The sequence below is a fragment of the Coregonus lavaretus genome (genome assembly GCF_964263955.1).
Source record: "Coregonus lavaretus genome assembly, chromosome: 8".
Classification (NCBI taxonomy): Eukaryota; Metazoa; Chordata; class Actinopteri; order Salmoniformes; family Salmonidae; genus Coregonus; species Coregonus lavaretus.
Genome location: NC_139995.1, coordinates 3,218,179 through 3,238,927, shown reverse-complemented (window position 1 = coordinate 3,238,927; position 20,749 = coordinate 3,218,179). Strand labels below are relative to the sequence as shown.

The window sequence follows — 20,749 nt, the reverse complement described above, 5'->3', positions numbered from 1 at the left end:
GGGGGTTGTATCATTTGATTTACACAACATGCAATTTTTTAAAAATTGTGAAACAAATAAGAAATAAGACCAAAGAACGGAAAACTTGAGCATGCATAACTATTCACCCCCCCCCCCCAAAGTCAATACTTTGTAGAGCCACCTTTTGCCGCAATTACAGCTGCAAGTCTCTTGGGGTATGTCTCTATAAGCTTGGTACATCTAGTCACTTGAATTTTTGCCTATTCTTCAAGGCAAAACTGCTCCAGCTCCTTCAAGTTGGATGGGTTCCGCTGGTGTACAGCAATCTTTAAGTCATACCAAAGATTCTCAATTGGATCGATGTCTGGGCATTGACTAGGCCATTCCAAGATATCTAAATATGTCCCCTTAAACCACTAAAGTGTTGCTTTAGCAGTATGCTTTGGGTCATTGTCCTGCTGGAAGGTGAACCTCCGTCCCAGTCTCAAATCTCTGGAAGACTGAAACAGGTTTCCCTCAAGAATTTCCCTGTATTTAGCGCCATCCATCATTCCTTCAATTCTGACCAGTTTCCCAGTCCCTGCCATTGAAAAACATCCCCAGAGCATGATGCTGCCACACCCATGCTTCCCTGTGGGGATGGTGTTCTCTGGGAGATGAGAGGTGTTGGGTTTGCGCCAGACATAGCGTTTTCCTTGATGGCCAAAAAGCTATATTTTAGTCTCCCACATGCCTTTTGGCGAACACCAAACGTGTTTGCTTATTTTTTTCTTTAAGGAATGGCTTTTTTCTGGCCACTCTTCCATAAAGCCCAGCTCTGTGGAGTGTATGGCTTAAAGTGGTCCTATGGACAGATACTCCCATCTCCGCTGTTGAGCTTTGCAGCTCCTTCAGGGTTATCTTTGGTCTCTGTTGTCTCTCTGATTAATGCCCTCCGTGCCTGGTCCGTGAATTTTGGTGGGCAGCCCTGTCTTGGCAGGTTTGTTGTGGTGCCATATTCGTTCCATTTTTTAATAATGGATTTAATGGCGCTCCGTGGGATTTTCAAAGTTTCTGATATATTTTTTTTTATATCCCAACTCTGATCTGTACTTCTCCACAACTTTGTCCCTGACCTGTTTGAAGAGCTCCTGGGTCTTCATGGTGCCGCTTGCTTGGTGGTGCCCCTTGCTTAGTGGTGTTGCAGACTCTGGGGCCTTTCAGAACAGGTATACAGTGGGGAGAACAAGTATTTGATACACTGCCGATTTTGCAGGTTTTCCTACTTACAAAGCATGTAGAGGTCTGTCATTTTTATCATAGGTACACTTCAACTGTGAGAGACGGAATCTAAAACAAAAATCCAGGAAATCACCTTGTATGATTTTTAAGTAATTCATTTGCATTTTATTGCATGACATAAGTATTTGATACATCAGAGAAGCAGAACTTAATATTTGGTACAGAAACCTTTGTTTGCAATTACAGAGATCATACGTTTCCTGTAGGTCTTGACCAGGTTTGCACACACTGCAGCAGGGATTTTGGCCCACTCCTCCATACAGACCTTCTCCAGATCCTTCAGGTTTCGGGGCTGTCGCTGGGCAATATTATGACACAGATCATACACGTAACGTTAGCTAGCAAGCCAGCCAGCTAACGTTAGCTAGCTACCTAACAGTATGCTTTAACTTGAAATGAAAACCACTTTCTGACAAAATTAGAACGTGTAACGTGTAATATCTTAAAATGTAGCTAACTAGACTATCTTACCCGTATACATGGATGGACGCTTCTCGCTCTCTGTCACTGATGCCATGGTTGCCCTTAGTTTGAAGATATAATCCGGAGACAGTTGTTTTAAACAACAGCCTTCTGTGTGTTCTCTTTTTGACTCCTTCTGCATATTTGCAATCAAACACCATAATTTTCTCCATCTCCTTACTTATCCTACTCTAATTCCACTGGGCATTCCACTGATTTCAAAACGTGGTCCTCCAGAAAGTGGAGAGCAACACTTTTGCAGTTCTACTGTGTGATATCTTAAAAAAAAAAAATGTGTTAGAAAGGATTACCTACACATACTGACCAACTCATGTTATAGACAGAAGCAAGCTACATGGCAGACCAATCCGAACTCATCTCTCAGCATGTCCAGCCCATCCATTATCTCAGCCAATCATGGCTAGTGGGAAGGTTCCTGTCTTTTTACATGGCTAAACCAACTAGGCTCATAATTTAACAATTGTATTCGTATTTACAGATGGCATAAAAGTTTGTTATTAAGGCATATGAAAGTTCACATGTACCAGAAGGCATTTCTGCCTTTTTAAAAGTTTACGTTCAAATGCCTGTCCTGTGAAATAGTGACGCGCGACATACGCCTAGTTTCCTGAAACGAGTCACATATGCACATCCAAACTTTTCACAGGAGCTGGATAAAGATCCAAAATAAAGAGAAAGGGGGAATGTCCACTTACCATTATACTGCTCGCAAATGTAATGTTTTATAAACGTCATGGAACCATCTTACAGATCATATTTGCACTTCTCCAGAAATAGCAGAAGAAATTGCATTGCATTCAAGCCATGTACGTTCTCGCCATAAACCCATGGACGGTGAATCTTTCTAATAAGTTTGGTGTTTAATCGAATGAAAGGAAAAATAATCAATCTGTTTTTTAAACCAGCGGAAATATTTCTAAATAGGATCAGGTCAGAAGCATGATATCATAAATCGCTTCTCTCGTTCAGTGTACAAGTAGGCCTAAATGGAACGAGAATGGAACAAGTCACATTTGAATTGAAGCGAACAGATTTAATTGAAACTACCAAATGTCGGCCTTTAACCATACACATATTTTATACAATATTCTGCCCATATTTCTATTTTTGAAGGACTAGTATGAACGGATGTTTTAGGTACAGTAGGCTATAGGCCTACATAGGCTACTGTGAAATGCTTTTTAGTTTTTCTTGGAATAGAAACACCCTAATATTAATAAATGTCATTATTTAGCTAAAATATCAGAAACACATCGTCAATAATAAAGACCAGGATCTTTTCATCAATAAAAAGTCTCAAACTGCAGTGGTCACTTTTGTCACTTTTGTGCTTGTTTTTAAGGACACACCTCAAATATTTCCACCCCTCCCACCTCAGTGCAAGCAAGCTGATGTTAGACAGGTAAATTGCTGAATCTGGCATTAGGGGCTGGAAAATGCCAGTGTGCCAGTTTTGACATGCCGAAATTGAAAACTAACATGCATTTGACACTTGCGCCTCCTTAGAGACAGCCGAAAACAGAGCTCTAAGTGTGTATTAAATTTCAGAGATAATTAAGATGCAAATAGCCACATTAATAAAACACGGGGTGATATTAGCCTACCACATTTGCAATGGTACTTTAGGTATTTAATGCCTGTAATATTGAGAATTTCTCTGCCACTCATCTCCCGTTTCCTCTTCTTAATGGACTGATTAGAAGCAATGTACTACTTCAATCTCACCAATCCTAATTTTAGGAAGGCTCAATTACTAGATTGTATTTAAAGTAGTGAAGCATAGTGTCTCTTGGATTACCCATTTAACTTTGAATATCATCATTAATGATTGCGTAGCAGCGAGATAGAGATAGAGGATGGCTGTTGTCTAGAAACAGGGTCTATGGAGAGTTAACTGTAAGAGTTTGAAGATCTCATGCTTTCAACGTTTTTCGAGACCTGCAGAGAGCTATAGAGGTCTCCACTGAAAGAATTCCCTCAACGTTTGAGAGAACAACATTTCATGAAAACGTGAGACTTCATTATATCAAAATGAATGTTCCACTGAATCATTCTAACACAGACTGTCCGCTATGCGGTTCAATGCTAACCCAAACACGCTCTCTCCTGAGAATGTCACAGAGTAAGTGGATACTGAGTGTGTTCTCCTTGGTCCACAGACAGCAGCCATAGTGAGTTGGCTCAGCCATCGTTGACCATCCAGACGTACCCGTACGGGGGCTGTGAGTCGGTAGAGATGTCCTACCAAGCAGGCCAGTTCCAGCCAGCCATCCGTGTAGCCGACCTCCTCCAGCACATCACCCAGATGAAGTGTGGCCAGGGCTACGGCTTCAAGGAAGAGTACGAGGTAAGAATAGTTAGTACGGTTTTATCAACATTGCAGGGAATTCTGAAGTGTGTTTTTTGACATGAGGTCGCGTCATTGTGGTCTCTATGCTGTTTGCCAGGAACTTAATAATGATGTTATCAAGACAACTTTGACGTTCAATTCAAATTTCCAATATCGTCAGTTTTCACTTTTACTAGACATCCTACACTTCGACCAGACATAATCCAGTTGCATTGCTGATTTTCTGCCTTAAAGGAATCCTATTGTTGTTTGAGCTCTGTTTGAGTTTATTTGATTCCTTACCCCATATGTTTTAACAACAGCTCACATCTCTGTTTGAATGATATGATGACATCAAATGTGCACTTTCCCTCTTTATAACAAGAGAAACACTAATCAAATATTTATTGAAAATCACATTTAAAAACATCATTAATATTGATAGTTTACCAACACAAATTAATTATCTGAAATATAAAACGGACTTCCACCCAATCCTATTGATCAATGTTCAACTCGTCTTGGAATATTAGTGGGTTTTTTTTACTCTGCATTGCATCTTAAGTATTTACATTTGAAGGTGGCACAAAAGTGATAAATACGTTAAGTGAAGTAACAAAATACAATTAAATATGCCCACAGTCATATTCCTAATGCCAAATCACTCATCCAATTATTTTTCCTTTTCTCCTGAGAGTGAAAAGCACGTAACCTTCAATATTGCTGCAGATGTATCTATACCTATAAAGAGCCGGTTCAGCCTTTTATTAACTACTGTAAGTCGCTCTGGATAAGAGAGTCTGCTAAATGACTCAGATGTAAATGTAAAACTAACTCAAAAGGGTCTCCAGCAGAGATGGGACCAAGTCAATATTAGTAGAGTCACAAACAAGTCTCAAGTCACAAGGTCCAAGTCTCAAGTCGAGTCCCAAGTAGATCGGGTCAAGTCTCGAGTCAAGCCCAAGTCGTGCATTCTACAGTAAGAGCAAGTAAAGTCGAGTCAAAAGCTTTTTCAAGTCTCAAGTCAAGTAAAAAAAAATCTATACAGGCAATGACTTGTTAAACTACTACTAATCTTTGTCTATTTATTGAGGCTTCCAGACAGACCTTTTCATTATTTGTCTACAACACAACAAATGTAATAATTAATGTTGACAACAAATTGCAAATGCAAGTAAATTATAAATATCAAGCAATTTGGACATGCTAAAAGACCAGTAGGCCTATGCTAATAGTTGTTGCTTGATGCCCCATTGCTGGTGAGCTTGCAAAGTAAATGGTTCAAATACTTGATCAGCCCAAAATGTTTTTGCTGCATATTAATTTATGCCAATCCTCTCTCCCTACTATTTGATGTTTGTGCTGCACCAGATCCTACAGCTGTACAGCAAATCAGCAATATGTTCGCTAGCTCAGTGGTTTTCAAACTTTTTGACCCGGGACCCCCGAAAAGGAGCGTTTCAAAGCTTGCGACCACCACGCACGCACATGCGCACAATCAATGCGCAAATGTCATTACAGCCATAAACGCAAGATACAGAAATAAACGTTGTTTTACACCTGCATTTTGAGCTGAAAGTCATTTATGTTAGCAGTCGATATCAACTAGGGATATCATGTCACATTGCCACTTCTCAGGAGTCCAGAACAAGCAGGATCATATGGCCTAACTGTATGCAGTGGAGGGTGGAGGGTGCAGGATTGGATAGAAAGCATGATCTGTCTGTAGCCTTTTTCTTCCTCACAATATGGTAATTAATTCGCCAGAATATGTTACGCCTTCATTCCATAACTACTGAGGTAGTGCAATGTTACAGCTATCTTTAAACATATAGCCAGTACCACCACTGAGGTATATAATTATAACCCAACCAAACTAGACCTATCTGAAATATGAAAATGATCAATGAAATCACCAGATAGCCTATTGTTGTGGCAGAGATGCGTCTGTAGCAGATTGCTAAACAGTACTTTCTATGGATAATATTAACGTACTGTAGGTAGGCTACTCTGTTTTTGCCAGACAAAACCTGAGAAAATTAAACAAGTGCTTTCTGGTCACTAATCTGGATATGTGTGCCCGCCTTTGCGCGCCAAAGCTGATGACGGGTCATTGGTTAACAGTCAAGATGCACAACTTTTGGTTCTGAAGCACAGATTAGATGTTTTTTAAACAAGAATGTGCTGCAAAGTCATATGCCTATGTTAGTGACCAGATCAAATAAGCAAAGGTATACATTTAAAATACAAATGGTAGACTACAGCCTATTAAAACATGTATGAAAAATATTTTTCCCGTTCCATTTCATGAGTTCTTCTTCTCCTTTTTCCTATTGCCATTATTTCATATTTTTCCATGCTAATTTAATATCCTGAGATTTTAGCGTATTCTGAAAATATTGTATATTTTATAAAATATTATATAGGCCTAATTCAATTAGTGCTAATTCACCACCTGAGGAAGTGGAAACTCAAAACACATAAACTAGATTGCTAAATCTAAATTGAACACCTACTGTTAGTAGCCATGTATTAATCTACTGTACGATGGCCGATGCGGAATTTCACACGCTCCGTATTTCAAAGCCATATCAGATAACTTGATTGTAAAACAGTGTGCTTTGAGCTCAATAATGATAACTGAGAAATACATTATAGTATACCTACAGAAAGTTGAGACCCTCCTCTCTTTACTATGGAGAGTTTTTTTCCCCTACACTTATTACTCTTTCCCCCGCAATTACATTTTGAAATGTTATACAATCACGATGGGCACACGAGGAGGAGAGAGAGTGTGAGAGGCTCGCTCATTATAGCAGCCCCAGCGAAACAGCCAGGCACAGCGGCAGTGCAAACACTTTTATTACAGGAATATGAAGGATAATGCACTTTACAATAAAAAAAATCATGATTTTATCCGCCCAAAAAATAGGACAATTGGATTGACGTGGCCAGGTAGAATGTGCAGCTTGCACCAGTGCGACCAATTCAAAATGTAACTTGCACAGCCAAGTTAAAGGGTCGCACAATGCGACTTAATTGTTGCAGTCTGGAGCCCTGCTAGTTGTCTAGTCCCACTTTTATTAACTTTCCCTTTCATTGAAAAAGTCAGTCTTCCGGGAACACTATGCAGTAGGTAGTCGATTATTGTGCCTAGTTCTATAGACTGGTCTTCTAGAGAAAGCCATTCCTAAGGCTCTCTGTAATACAGTACTTTACTGATACTTACCATATACAGTAAGACTATGTCAATTAAGAGTTTTTTCCTCTTCTTGGTACATAAGGGCAGAAATACATAGAGTAGAAAAGGAAGAATCTTAGAGCTTTGTTAATGTGAAGGTTGTGAAGGTTCTATTCAACTTCTTGGCTGTAGGCCTCCAGTAGCTTCCCTTTTCCTGTCTTGTAAACATGAGATACATTGCCTTTTTCCCTCACTCACTGTGCCTGCACTGATAAAGCCAGCAATTGTGCCTCTTATTTAAAGGATCATCCATCACCGGGGATATTTTCATAACGCCTTTTTGTTTTCGTTTCCCCCTCTAACCTGATTTGCCTAACAATTCCAGCACCTATCACATTGCAAATTAAGTTGGCACTCTTTTGGCACTTATATTTTACTCGCTGCCCGTGTGTCCACGCTTGCTTCTGAAATATAAAGGTCGTGTTTTTTCATACAGTCGATGGGGAAAGTCAATAAATTGGCACGCATTCCCGAACACGACTTGTGGCTAGTGGATCGTGACTGTGGTGATGTGAGAATATCTTAAGACACATACTGTACATTCAGTGGGGACTCTGGGGACTCTGATTAAAGGCGATAGCGGCCACCTGTGTGTGTTTGTCAGCATAATCGGCCTATTACTCACATCCTGACAGATGCACTGAGAGAGGGAGACAGCCCTCACTGGCACAAACCACACACACACAAACACACAAATGGATGGGCCCACATAGGCAAACAGAGGAACGGATCAGTTAACAGGGACATCTAGAGACACATAAAGAACGGGAGAGGACTAATTGAATCAAAGTCAAAAGCATTTGGACATTTGGTCGCCGTCATAAAGGGACACGACCTCAATCGCTAGCACATTGGATTGAGATAGAGCCCTCTACCCCCTTCTCTGTGTGTGCCATTGCATGCTAACAATGGCTGCAACCCTAATGGCACCATATTCCCTTTATAGTGCACTACTTTTAACCTCTCTTAGGGAATAGGGTGCTATTTGAGACACATTCCACAGCTCGCATAAGGCAGCGCCTCCCCTTCTGTCGTATTATAATTTTATTGCAGTGTGTCATCAGTTTATTTTTGGAGAAAATATGTAAAAAGACAAGGCAACCTCATCCCAGGCCCGGGTCTCAAATGGCAACCTATTCCGTATATAGTGAAGGGCCAAAAGGGCTTTGGTCAAAAGTAGTACACTATATAGAGAATAGGGTGCCATTTGGGACACTCACCCAAAACTAGGGCTGGTTAATGGCCCCACAGTAAAAGGTATCTGTTGATAAACAAAAGGTCATAGAGCACCCATGGAGTGCCTACTCACTGGAACTGCCTAAATGTGCTAGCATCCAGGAGCACTCACAACCAGCATCTGTCTTTTACTGTACATTTTTCAAAGGTTTGGTTGAAGAGTTGTTTTTGCAAGTATGTACTGTATGTGAGCATGTCTGTCTGTGTATGTATTACTCTGAACATGAGCCTCTGTCTGTGTTCTTTTGTGTTTGGTGTGTGAGCATGCCTGCGTGTGCGTATGTTTGTGCTTGTGTGTGTTGTCTGTGTATGTCCACACGCACGCGTGTGTGTTTATACATGCGCCCATGTGTCTTTATGCGTGTGTCCTTGCACGCGTGTGTGTGATGATGAGGCTGTGGGGGAGGCAATGCTTCCTCTGCCCTATGGGCTTTTTGCCTGTCTCCATTTCTCTGCGTACAGGGACCCTCTCTCCCTCCCACACCCTTGACTCTATCTTATCACATCGCATCACCCAGGGGACGAGAGAGTGTGGGAGTTCTCCCTTTTCTCTTCTCATCTCCCTCTTCTCTTTCTCTTTCCTCTCTCTTTTTCTTTTTCAAGAATATTAATAGGCCCAGACAACTACAGATTGGAGATGAGAGGGATTGCATTAAGGGCATTTTGTTTTTCTTTTTGGAAAAAAAACAGCAATCCCCTGACCGCAAAGTAAAAGGGAAGTTGATCGTTTCCCCGCAGGCGTGCAATTATTCACCTCATTCCCACTTGGTCTCATTATCGGACAAGAAACGATGGATAGATAAACACTAGCCAGAGTGAGCCATCGGACTGCAACACACTGGCATACGGGCCTGGGTCGTGTTCATTAGGTCATGCAGCAGAAACACAAGCATTACTGAAATCCAGGTAGGGAGGGGCCCTGTTTAGTTCTGCTTTCTTTGTTGCTTAATGAACATGACACTGAAATCTTCGTTTCTAAACTCTCAAACACAGGTGATGCCAGAGATGCCCATTATGGATTTGGGGTTGATTGATTGATTTTATTTGACAGTTTAAAAAATTACATATAGACACAGTTCATACATTTTAAAAACTTGACAGGGATAACGCAATTAAGTAAATTACTTATTTTCATTACAGTACAGACATAGATACATCACTTAGATACAGATATGAAAATGGTTCTATGGTTCAGTCATCAGCCAGCTTTTGACATTGTTTTTAAAATAAGTTCTGGTCGGTATAGCTTTAAGTTGTTGTAGTAGTTTGTTCCACTCAGCAGCGCTGGTACATAGAAAGGTGTTCTTACCGGATTGACTCTTACATTTGAAACAGGCAATGTCAAAATCTTAAATAATTGGATAGGAGTCAGTAATAATTCTGTGGACAAGACCAAGTTGAAATATAGCTGCAAGCAGCAATGCCGGGGTTCCGCTGTGAACACACAGTGTCACCATCATGACAAATTGAACACATTGCCCTAGGTTGAGGTACTGTACTGTTTACCACACTTGTCAATTATCAGAACTCAAAATCAAACTGACCAAGCAATATGCTTTTGATGTATCTTGGACAATTCTTTATGATGTTCACTAAATGAAATGTCTTCTTTTCCAGAATCGCTGGACTGATCGGCACAAAATTTGGTATATAGCATCTATGGATACACATCTTCAAACCCAATATATTTCAAGACTCAAGCTGAAACAATATGGCCATCAATGAACTTGCATTCATGTTTTTTCCTGTCCAACAGTGCCACCATCCAGCCACACTGAACCATACTTTACAGGATAGCTAGACTCATATCCCTGAGCATGTATGCCAAATCTCAAACTGATCAAGAGTTATAAACATGTGCCCGTTATAGCGCCACCGTGTGGTCGATCTGAATGTGCTTGCATATGTTGAGTCTTGACAGTGTTATATATCGAAATCCGAATATCTGTGTCTGATTTGTATGCACTTATGTGCCAGACCACACCCATGTGAATGGTTATTGTTTGACATGCTGCCCTGGAAAATATTGCCTTGAGAGACCTTGGCCCATAGATGCCATGTATCACGTTTTGTGCTGATCGGTCATTCAGTACCAGAGAAGTAGCGTTTTAAGTGTTTTTCACAAAATTCAAAATGGCGGAAAATCCATAATGACGGACATCATGAGTCCTTTGGGGAAATGTGTTCCTTATGCAGAGAGGGACCTATGTAGCGAATTTCACGACTCCACGTCACACTGGGTGAGGGGTGTGAGCTTTTAAAGTTTGCACTTTCAATCACTTGTTATAGCACCACCATGTGGCCAATTGGCATGGCATCGCAAGAGAGGGTGTGGCCCATAGCCCTTTACCATCATGCAAGGTTGCACCCTCCTAGGCCTTACCATCTCACAGGAATGTACATATTTTTACAAACTTTTTGCGGAACTGGAATAATAATAATAATAATAATAATAATAATAATAATAATAATAATAATAATAATAATAATAATAATGATAATAATAATATTCAACGCCAACCAATGCAATCGGGTTTCACCAGCTTCGCTGCTGAACCCCTAATGAACGCCAACAAATACATTAGGGTTTCACCAGCTTTGCTGCTGAACCCCTAATTAATACAACCCTTTTCTCTATAGATAGCCAGCCTAGCTGTAAAGGAATCTGAACTCCAACCATTTGGTTAGATTTTTTAAAAATACATTCTTGCCTTATTCATTAATTTATTATTCACACATTTCCTAATTAGGGTTGAATCCTGAACACATAGCTAACATTGGCTAAGAAATGATAGCATGTAGCTTGTATATATACACACCAGACTAGAACTACTGCAATACTCTGCACATAGTATGAATGAAAGGAAAAACTTGACTGGCTGAACTTTTTTAAACAAACATCCGCCTCTTTGTATTATCGTCAGCTTTGAACACAGAGGGAATCACAAAACCAAGCTATAACCATGGGCGCTCTCTCCTCCAAGAGTGGCAAAGCAACATGTTTTAATCATGGTTCATGAGGACCGTTTTCTCTTTCTCTCTCTCTTTCTCTCTCTTGCACTGTCTGTGTCTGGAAGGGTGCAGTACTGAGCCATTCATTTGTATCTTGAACTTTTTATATTCTCTGCCTTTGATTCCAGTGTTTGTGAGCTCTCATCTGACTTCCGCTGTGAATGCTGTTACGTTTCAAGGGAATATCTCGTCAAATCAGCCTCTAAAGTCCATTGCGCGTGATGTGGCACTGTCAAGCAAGATGAAACATAATTGAGAAAGCAAACACTGAGTTGAGAGCGCAGAGGATGGGTCCGCGAGCAGAGGACGAGTCCCGCGAGCGCACAGACCAGTTGAGAGCGAAGAAATTTGGTCGAGAGAGCAGAGGATGTCCGGCGAGCGGACAGGCCAAACTTGAGAGCTTGCAAGTGTGACTTTGGGCGAGCAGAACAATATTGCCGCAGATCAAAAATAAATATACGAATAAGAAATATAGAACTGTAAGCAAGGAAACATGGTTCAAACGTGTAAAAACATTTAAAATCATCAAATTGTCAACCAACAGTAGTCACTTGTCTTTGTCAAGTTTTGACTCTCAATTTCTCAAGTTGCTCTATCTCAAGTCTTGACAACTTTGGGTTTCAACGTATATTTTTTTCTTGATTGGATTTCAGGCTGGTGGGCTTAGAGGTGGGTACGTGTCTAGAAACCTTAGATTGGTCACTTTCACTGGTGTGATGGATGAACTAACAAATGCTTGCCCTTGGCCAGTCCAGTGTTGTGTCATGTGATTGGTTGAGTCTTCTTTGGGTACATGACGTCAAACAGATGCGCTTCAGAGCTGTCTGTTTAGCTTGCTAGCCATCTTGAACAGTAAGCAACAAAAGACTTGGGAAACCAGCTTCAACTTGATACAGCACATTCGGAAAGTATTCAGACCCCTTGACTTTTTCCACATTTTGTTACATTACAGCCTTATTCTAAAATTGATCAAATTGTTGTTGTTTTCACAACAATATACACACAATACCACATAATGACAAAGAAAAAACAGGTTTTTAGAAAGATAAATCAGTATTTAGACCCTTTTCTCAGTGCTTTGTTGAAGCACCTTTGGCAGCGATTACAGCCACGAGTTTTCTTAGGTATGACAGTACAAGCTTGGCAGACCGGTATTTGGGGAGTTTCTCCCATTCTTCTCTGCAGATCCTCTCAAGCTCTGTCAGGTTGGATGGGGAGCGTCGCTGCACAGCTATTTTCAGGTCTCTCCAGAGATGTTCAATCGGGTTCAAGTCCGGGCTCTGGCTGGGCCACTCAAGGACATTCAGAGACTTGTCCTGAAGCCATTTCTGCATTGACTTGGCTGTGTGCTTAGGGTCATTGTCCTGTTGGAAGGTGAACCTTCGCCCCAGTCTGAGGTCCTGAGCACTCTGGAGCAGGTTTTCATCATGGATCTCTGTACTTTGCTCCATTCATCTTTCCCTCAATCCTGACTAGTCTCCCAGTCCTTGCAGCTGAAAAACATCTCCACAGCATGATGCTGACACCATCATGCTTCACCGTAGGGATGGTACCAGGTTTCCTCCCGACGTGACGCTTGGTATTCAGGCCAAAGAGTTCATTCTTGGTTTCATCAGACCAGAGAATCTTGTTTCTCATGGTCTGAGAGTCTTTGGGTGCCTTTTGGCAAACTCCAAGCAGGCTGTCATGTGCCTTTTACTGAAGAGTGGCTTCCGTCTTGGTGGAGTAATGCAGAGATGGGTGTCCTTCTGGAAGGTCCTCCCTTCGCCACAGAGGAACTCTGGAGCTCTGTCAGAGTGACCATCGGGTTATTGGTCACTTCCCTGATCAAGGCCCTTCTCCCCCGATTGCTCCGTTTGGCCGGGTGGCCAGCTCTAGGAAGAGTCTTGGTTGTTTGAAACGTCTTCCATTTAAGAATGATGGAGGCCACTGTGTGTGTGCCTTTTCAAATCATGTCCAATCAATTGAATTTACCACAGGTGGACTCCAATGAAGTTGTAGAAACATCTCAAGGATGATCAATGGAAACAGGATGCAGCTGAGCTCCATTTCGAGTCTCATAGCAAAAGGTCTGAATACTTAAGGTATTTCTGTTTTACATTTTTTATACATTTGCAAAACAATTTTAATAACCTGTTTTTGTTTTGTCTTTATGGGGTATTGTGTGTAGATTGAGGATTTTTTATTTATTTAATCAATTTTATAATAAGGCTGTAACGTAACTAAATGTGAAAAAAGTCAAGGGGTCTGAATTCTTTCCGAATGTACTGTATATAAGCAAAGTAATTCCACGCCATTCCTCAGTATTATTGAGGCATAAGAAACCTTTACACCTTTAGTTAAGAAACACATAAATGAGCATATTAGTATGTTTAAGCAGTCATACATGACTGTTGGGAGTGCGGTGCCATACCTTTAGCTCCCTGGTGCAGCAGAGCTGACACACCAAAGATGAAGTTGCGTCAGATGTCTGTGGAGGGTGTCTTGACCCCGCTCTGGCTGTTCTCCGGACTGCGGTAACGCTGAAACCTGTCCCTGGCACTGTTGGAATGTGCCCCAGGTACTGTTGGTGGCCACCACACATCCCTCAGAATCAGTGATCTCCAGGTCATTGCAGTGGGGCATAAGCACAATCTATAGAAAGGACAGAAAGATACAGAATATGGAATTAGATTTAGGGCTCGATTTAATCAGATCCGCTTTAGCCAACATCCGCAAAGGGGTTGTTTTGGCAGTGTTGGAGATGAAACTGCGCTAAAGCTGTCAAATTCACAAGTGGCTCCCGGCATTATACCTAAAGCGGACATTGCCATTGGCCGCATTAAGAGCAATCCCATGCAGCCTTGTTTACAAGTTTGAACACTGGAATGTGAGATGTAATCTACACCTTGATTAGGATGATAGAAATACTCATTATTTAGTTGAATGATTTTTCAATTTGAGCGTAATTATTTCTAAATAGCCTACACTTTCTTGTTCTGAACTTCTAAGTTGAGTGTGACTTTGTGACAATGATCGCAATAGCGGGTGGGGCGGGTGGGGCTTCGTGACAATGATCGCAAGAGCAGCTGCTCACTCATTTGACTGCTCCAACGCAGAGGACTCCTGTATGTCCTATCTCTGTCAGCTAAGCAGAGAACAACTTCTCCACCACATAGTGAAAGTAGGCCTGCATGGAGAGAGCGATGGAGAGAGAGAATATGGTTAGAGGTCATTTTCTTTTATTGTAATTGCACAAAAACTGCCAGAGTAAAAGTAATCATATCTGTGTTTCATATAGACTCAAAGTATGCAGTTAGTGGTTTACAATATTGGCTATTAAGTTTGGAGTATAATCTCGCTTGGCTCTCCCTCACCCCATCTCAATCAAGGGCCTCTTCCCCAGTGAGAGCCTGTTCTGTCTCTTCTTCTCACCCTGCTTCTCCCTCCTCCGCCACTCCTTCCCAGTCATGCTGGTCTTCCAAGTCCTCCTTCTCCACTAACCCCTCATTAAAATAGCTAGCTAGCTACAATGCTCTTGGTTAAACCAAAGACACTGGTAATTGTTATGTGGTTAAACATTAGCTAGCTAACCGAGCCTGCCTAATCAGTAGCCTGCTTTAATAACAGAAGACCAAATAACTATACTTTGACGCTGTAAAACACCACATTTCACTGCCCCTATCTGGTGTATGTGACAATAAAACATATTCTTCATTATTGAAATCATAGTTGATTAACCTAGTTGTTTGGTTAGGTTCTCTACTGAAAAATTTAATTTAAGGTTAGGGTTAGGGATGGATTGATATTTACATAATGTGTACATGCAGGAAAATGGGGGACGGTCATGTTTTTTCAATTTCAGTCAAGGGGAGGGTTTAGTATTTTCTTAATCAAGGGGAGGGTCATGTAATTTGTAATTGATGAAATTTCTTTGAGAATTTGTTGCTTATTAGGCTATACAGTGCATTCGGAAAGTATTCAGACCCCTTCCCCTTTTCCACATTTTGTTATGTTACAGCCTTATTCTAAAATATAATAAAATAATTTTTTTACTCATCAATCTACACACAATACCCCATAATGACTAATTGAAACAGGATTTTAGAAATGTTAGCAAATGTATAACCCTTTACTATGAGACTCAAAACTCAGGTGCATCCTGTTTCCATTGACCATCCTTGAGATGTTTCTACAACTTGATATACCTGTGGTAAATTCAATTGATTAGGCATGTCTATATAAGATCACATAGTAGACAGTGCGTCAGAGAAAAACCAAGCCATGAGATCGGAGGAATATTCCGTGGAGCTCCGAGACAGGATTGTGTCGAGGCACAGATCTGGGGAAGGGGTGCCAAACATTTACTGCAGCATTGAAGGTCCCCAAGAACACAGTGGCCTCCATCATTCTTAAATGTAAAACGTTTCGAACCACCAAGACTATTTCTAGAGCTGGCCACCCGGCCAAACTGAGCAATCGGGGGAGAAGGTCCTTGGTCAGGACGTGACCAAGAACCCAATGGTCACTCTGACAGAGCTCCAGAGTTCCTCTGTGGAGATGGGAGAACCTTCCAGAAGGACAACCATCTCTGCAGCACTCCACCAATCAGGCATTTATGGTAGAGTGGCCAGACAGAATACACCCCTCAGTAAAAGGCACATTATGTTTGACCAGATACAATGCTATTTTACAGTAAACAAATTGACAACAGACTTTCAGAACGCTTATAGGGAAGGACATTCAACAAGCACAGCACTTACACAAATGACTGATGATTGCCTGAGAGAAATTGATGATAAAAAGATTGTGGGGGCTGTTTTGTTAGACTTCAGCACGGCGTTTGACATTATCGATCATAGTCTGTTGCTGGAAAAACGTATATGTTAAGGCTTTACACCCCCTGCTATATTGTGGATAAAAGTTACCTGCCTAACAGAACACAGTGGGTGTTCTTTAATGGAAGCCTGAGTAAAGCCAGTGTGTCTATGTATGCGGATGACTCAACACTATACACGTCAGCTACTACAGCGACTGAAATGACTGCAAAACTTAACAAAGAGCTGCAGTTAGTTTCAGAATATGTGGCAAGGAATAAGTTAGTCCTAAATATTTAAAGAACTTAAAGCATTGTACAAATCATTCACTAAACCCTAAACCTCAACTAAATCTTGTAATGAATAATATGGAAATTGAGCAAGTTGAGGAGACTAAACTGCTTGGAGTAACCCTGGATTGTAAACTGTCATGGTCAAAACATATTGATCCAACAGTAGCTAGGTTGGGGAGAAGTATGTCTATAATAAATCACTTCTCTGCATTCTTAACAGCACTATCAACAGGCCCTAGTTTTGTCGCACCTGGACTACTGTTCAGTCGTGTGGTCAGGTGCCACAAAGAGGGACTTAGGAAAATTGCAATTGGCTCAGAACAGGGCAGCACGGCTGGCCCTTGGATGTACACAGAGAGATAACATTAATATATGCATGTCAATCTCTCCTGGCTCAAAGTGGAGGAGAGATTGACTTCATCACTACTTGTATTTGTGAGAGGTATTGACATGTTGGATGCACCAAGCTGTCTGTTTGAACTACTGGCACACAGCTCGGACACCCATGCATACCACACAAGACATGTCACCAGAGGTCTCTTCATAGTCCCCAAGTCCAGAACAGACTATGTGAGGCGCACAGTACTACATAGAGCCATGACTACATGGAACTCTATTCCACATCAAGTAACTCATGCCAGCAGTAAAATTAGATTTAAAAAATATATAAAAATACACCTTATGGAACAGCGGGGACTGTGAAGCAACACAAACATAAACACATGCATACAAACACAAGATAACATACGCACTATACACACATGTACACATGGATTTTGTGTTATAGATATGTGGTAGTAGAGTAGAGGCCTGAGGGCACACACTTAATATGTTGTGAAATCTGTTATGAATGTAGTGTAATGTTTGTAAAATGTATAAATGCCACCCCTCATCTCTGATTCTCCGCTGGGCGTGAAATATCAATTGCGCCTATAGGCTATTTAGTATGGTTTCAAAAAAATCATCCATACCCTATAGGCTATAGGCTACAAAGTGCATGTTCGGAGAATCACAGACTAAAGATATACAGTGCCTTGCTAAAGTATTCACCCCCTTGGTGTTTTTCCTATTTTGTTGCATTACAACCTGTAATTTAAATGGATTTTTATTTGGATTTCATATAATGGACATACACAAAATAGTCAAAATTGGTCAAGTGAAATGAAAAAAATTACTTGTTTCAAGAAATTCTAAAAAATAAATAACGGAAAAGTGGTGCGTGCATATGTATTCACCCCCTTTGCTATGAAGCCCCTAAATAAGATCTGGTGCAACCAATTACCATCAGAAGTCACATAATTAGTTCAATAAAGTCTACCTGTGTGCAATCAAAGTGTCGCATGATCTGTCACATGATCTCAGTATGTATACACCTGTTTTGAAAGGCCCCAGAGTCTGCAACACCACTAATAAAGGGGCACCACCAAGCAAGCGGCACCATTAAGACCAAGGAGCTCTCCAAACAGGTCAGGGACAAAGTTGTGGAGAAGTACAGATCAGGGTTGGGTCATAAGAATATGGCTCCACAACAACCCTGCCAAGAGCGGGCCGCCCACCAAAACTCACGGACCAGGCAAGGAGGGCATTAATCAGAGAGGCAACAAAGAGACCAAAGATAATCCTGAAGGAGCTGCAAAGCTTGGAGTATATGTCCATAGGACCACTTTAAGCCGTACACTCCACAGATCTGGGCTTTACGGAAGAGTGGCCAGAATAAAGCCATTGCTTAAAGAAAAAAATAAGCAAACACGTTTGGTGTTCGCCAAAAGGCATGTGGGAGACTCCCCAAACATATGGAAGAAGGTACTCTGGTCAGATGAGACTAAAATTGAGCTTTTTGGCCATCAAGGAAAACGCTATGTCTGGCGCAAACCCAACACCTCTCATCACCCCGAGAACACCATCCCCACAGTGAAGCATGGTGGTGGCAGCATCATGCTGTGGGGATGTTTTTCATCGGCAAGGACTGGGAAACGGTCAGAATTGAAGGAATGATGGATGGCACTAAATACAGGGAAATTCTTGAGGGAAACCTGTTTCAGTCTTCCAGAGATTTGAGACTGGGACGGAGGTTCACCTTCCAGCAGGACAATGACCCTAAGCATACTGCTAAAGCACACTTGAGTGGTTTAAGGGGAAATATTTAAATGTCTTGGCATAGCCTAGACAAAGCCCAGACCTCAATCCATTTGAGAATCTGTGGTATGACTTAAAGATTGCTGTACACCAGCGGAACCCATCCAATTTGAAGGAGCTGGAGCAGTTTTGCCTTGAAGAATGGGCAAAAATCAAATCCCAGTGGCTAGATGTGCCAAGCTTATAGAGACATACCCCAAGAGACTTGCAGCTGTAATTGCGGCAAAAGGTGGCTCTACAAAGTATTGACTTTGGGGGGGGTGAATAGTTATGCACGCTCAAGTTTTCTGTTTTCTGAAATAACAAATATTTTGCATCTTCAAAGTGGTGGGCATGTTCTGTAAATCAAAAGATACAAACCCCCCCAAAATACATTTTAATTCCAGGTTGTATGGCAACAAAATAGGACAAATGCCAAGGGGGGTGAATACTTTCACAAGCCACTGTATTTCTAAAATAGCTGACGGGATGGTGTAAATAAAACTTGGATGCATTACACACCGCAATGGATATTCCAACCCTGAGCCCGGCCGGCTCTGCTCTTGCTGCTAAAAATTTTTTCGGTGTGCTTCTTAACCAATGGCTGTGCGGTGTAGGGCTACGGTGGCGGTTCAGGAGGAGAGTCAAAGGTTTATTCAGAATTTTCAGTTGTTTCTTAGACCAAATCTTGCGTGCGGACTAGCCTATAGCCATATATATATTCAGTTAGAGAAGGAGCGCGAAGATGAGAAGCTTGCTACCACTATACAGTGGGGGAAAAAAGTATTTAGTCAGCCACCAATTGTGCAAGTTCTCCCACTTAAAAAGATGAGAGGCCTGTAATTTTCATCATAGGTACACGTCAACTATGACGGACAAAATGAGAAAAAAAAATCCAGAAAATCACATTGTAGGATTTTTAATGAATTTATTTGCAAATTATGGTGGAAAATAAGTATTTGGTCAATAACAAAAGTTTCTCAATACTTTATTATATACCCTTTGTTGGCAATGACACAGGTCAAACGTTTTCTGTAAGTCTTCACAAGGTATTCACACACTGTTGCTGGTATTTTGGCCCATTCCTCTATGCATATCTCCTCTAGAGCAGTGATGTTTTGGGGCTGTTGCTGGGCAACACAGACTTTCAACTCCCTCCAAAGATTTTCTATGGGGTTGAGATCTGGAGACTGGCTAGGCCACTCCAGGACCTTGAAATGCTTCTTACGAAGCCACTCCTTCGTTGCCCGGGCGGTTTGTTTGGGATCATTGTCATGCTGAAAGACCCAGCCACGTTTCATCTTCAATGACCTTGCTGATGGAAGGCGGTTTTCACCCAAAATCTCACGATACATGGCCCCATTCATTCTTTCCTTTACACGGATCAGTCGTCCTGGTCCCATTGCAGAAAAACAGCCCCAAAGCATGATGTTTCCACACCCATGCTTCACAGTATGTATGGTGTTCTTTGGATGCAACTCAGCATTCTTTGTCCTCCAAACACGACAAGTTGAGTTTTTACCAAAAAGTTCTATTTTGGTTTCATCTGACCATATGACATTCTCCCAATCCTCTTCTGGATCATCCAAATGCACTCTAGCAAACTTCTGACGGGCCTGGACATGTACTGGCTTAAGCAGGGGGACACGTCTGGCACTGCAGGATTTGAGTCCCTGGCGGCGTAGTGTGTTACTGATGGTAGGCTTTGTTACTTTGGTCCCAGCTCTCTGCAGGTCATTCACTAGGTCCCCCCGTGTGGTTCTGGGATTTTTGCTCACCGTTCTTGTGATCATTTTGACCCCACGGGGTGAGATCTTGCGTGGAGCCCCAGATCGAGGGAGATTATCAGTGGTCTTGTATGTCTTCCATTTTCTAATAATTGCTCCCACAGTTGATTTCTTCAAACCAAGCTGCTTACTTATTGCAGATTCAGTCTTCCCAGCCTGGTGCAGGTCTACAATGTTGTTTCTGGTGTCCTTTGGTCTTGGCCATAGTGGAGTTT

The 20,749-nt window shown here is 41.5% G+C and overlaps 1 protein-coding gene across 1 annotated transcript in view; it reads left to right on the top strand.

The window, feature by feature from the left end:
* The window catches only part of LOC311133416 (receptor-type tyrosine-protein phosphatase T-like), a gene marked incomplete at both ends in the record, with an annotated part of 396,537 nt that overhangs the window by 318,744 nt on the left and 57,044 nt on the right, over nt 1–20,749 (top strand). Inside the window, one exon of the mRNA XM_084166909.1 lies at nt 3,885–4,072. Coding sequence (XP_084023035.1) covers nt 3,885–4,072 — 188 coding nt within the window. The remainder of the gene's footprint in view (nt 1–3,884; nt 4,073–20,749) is intronic.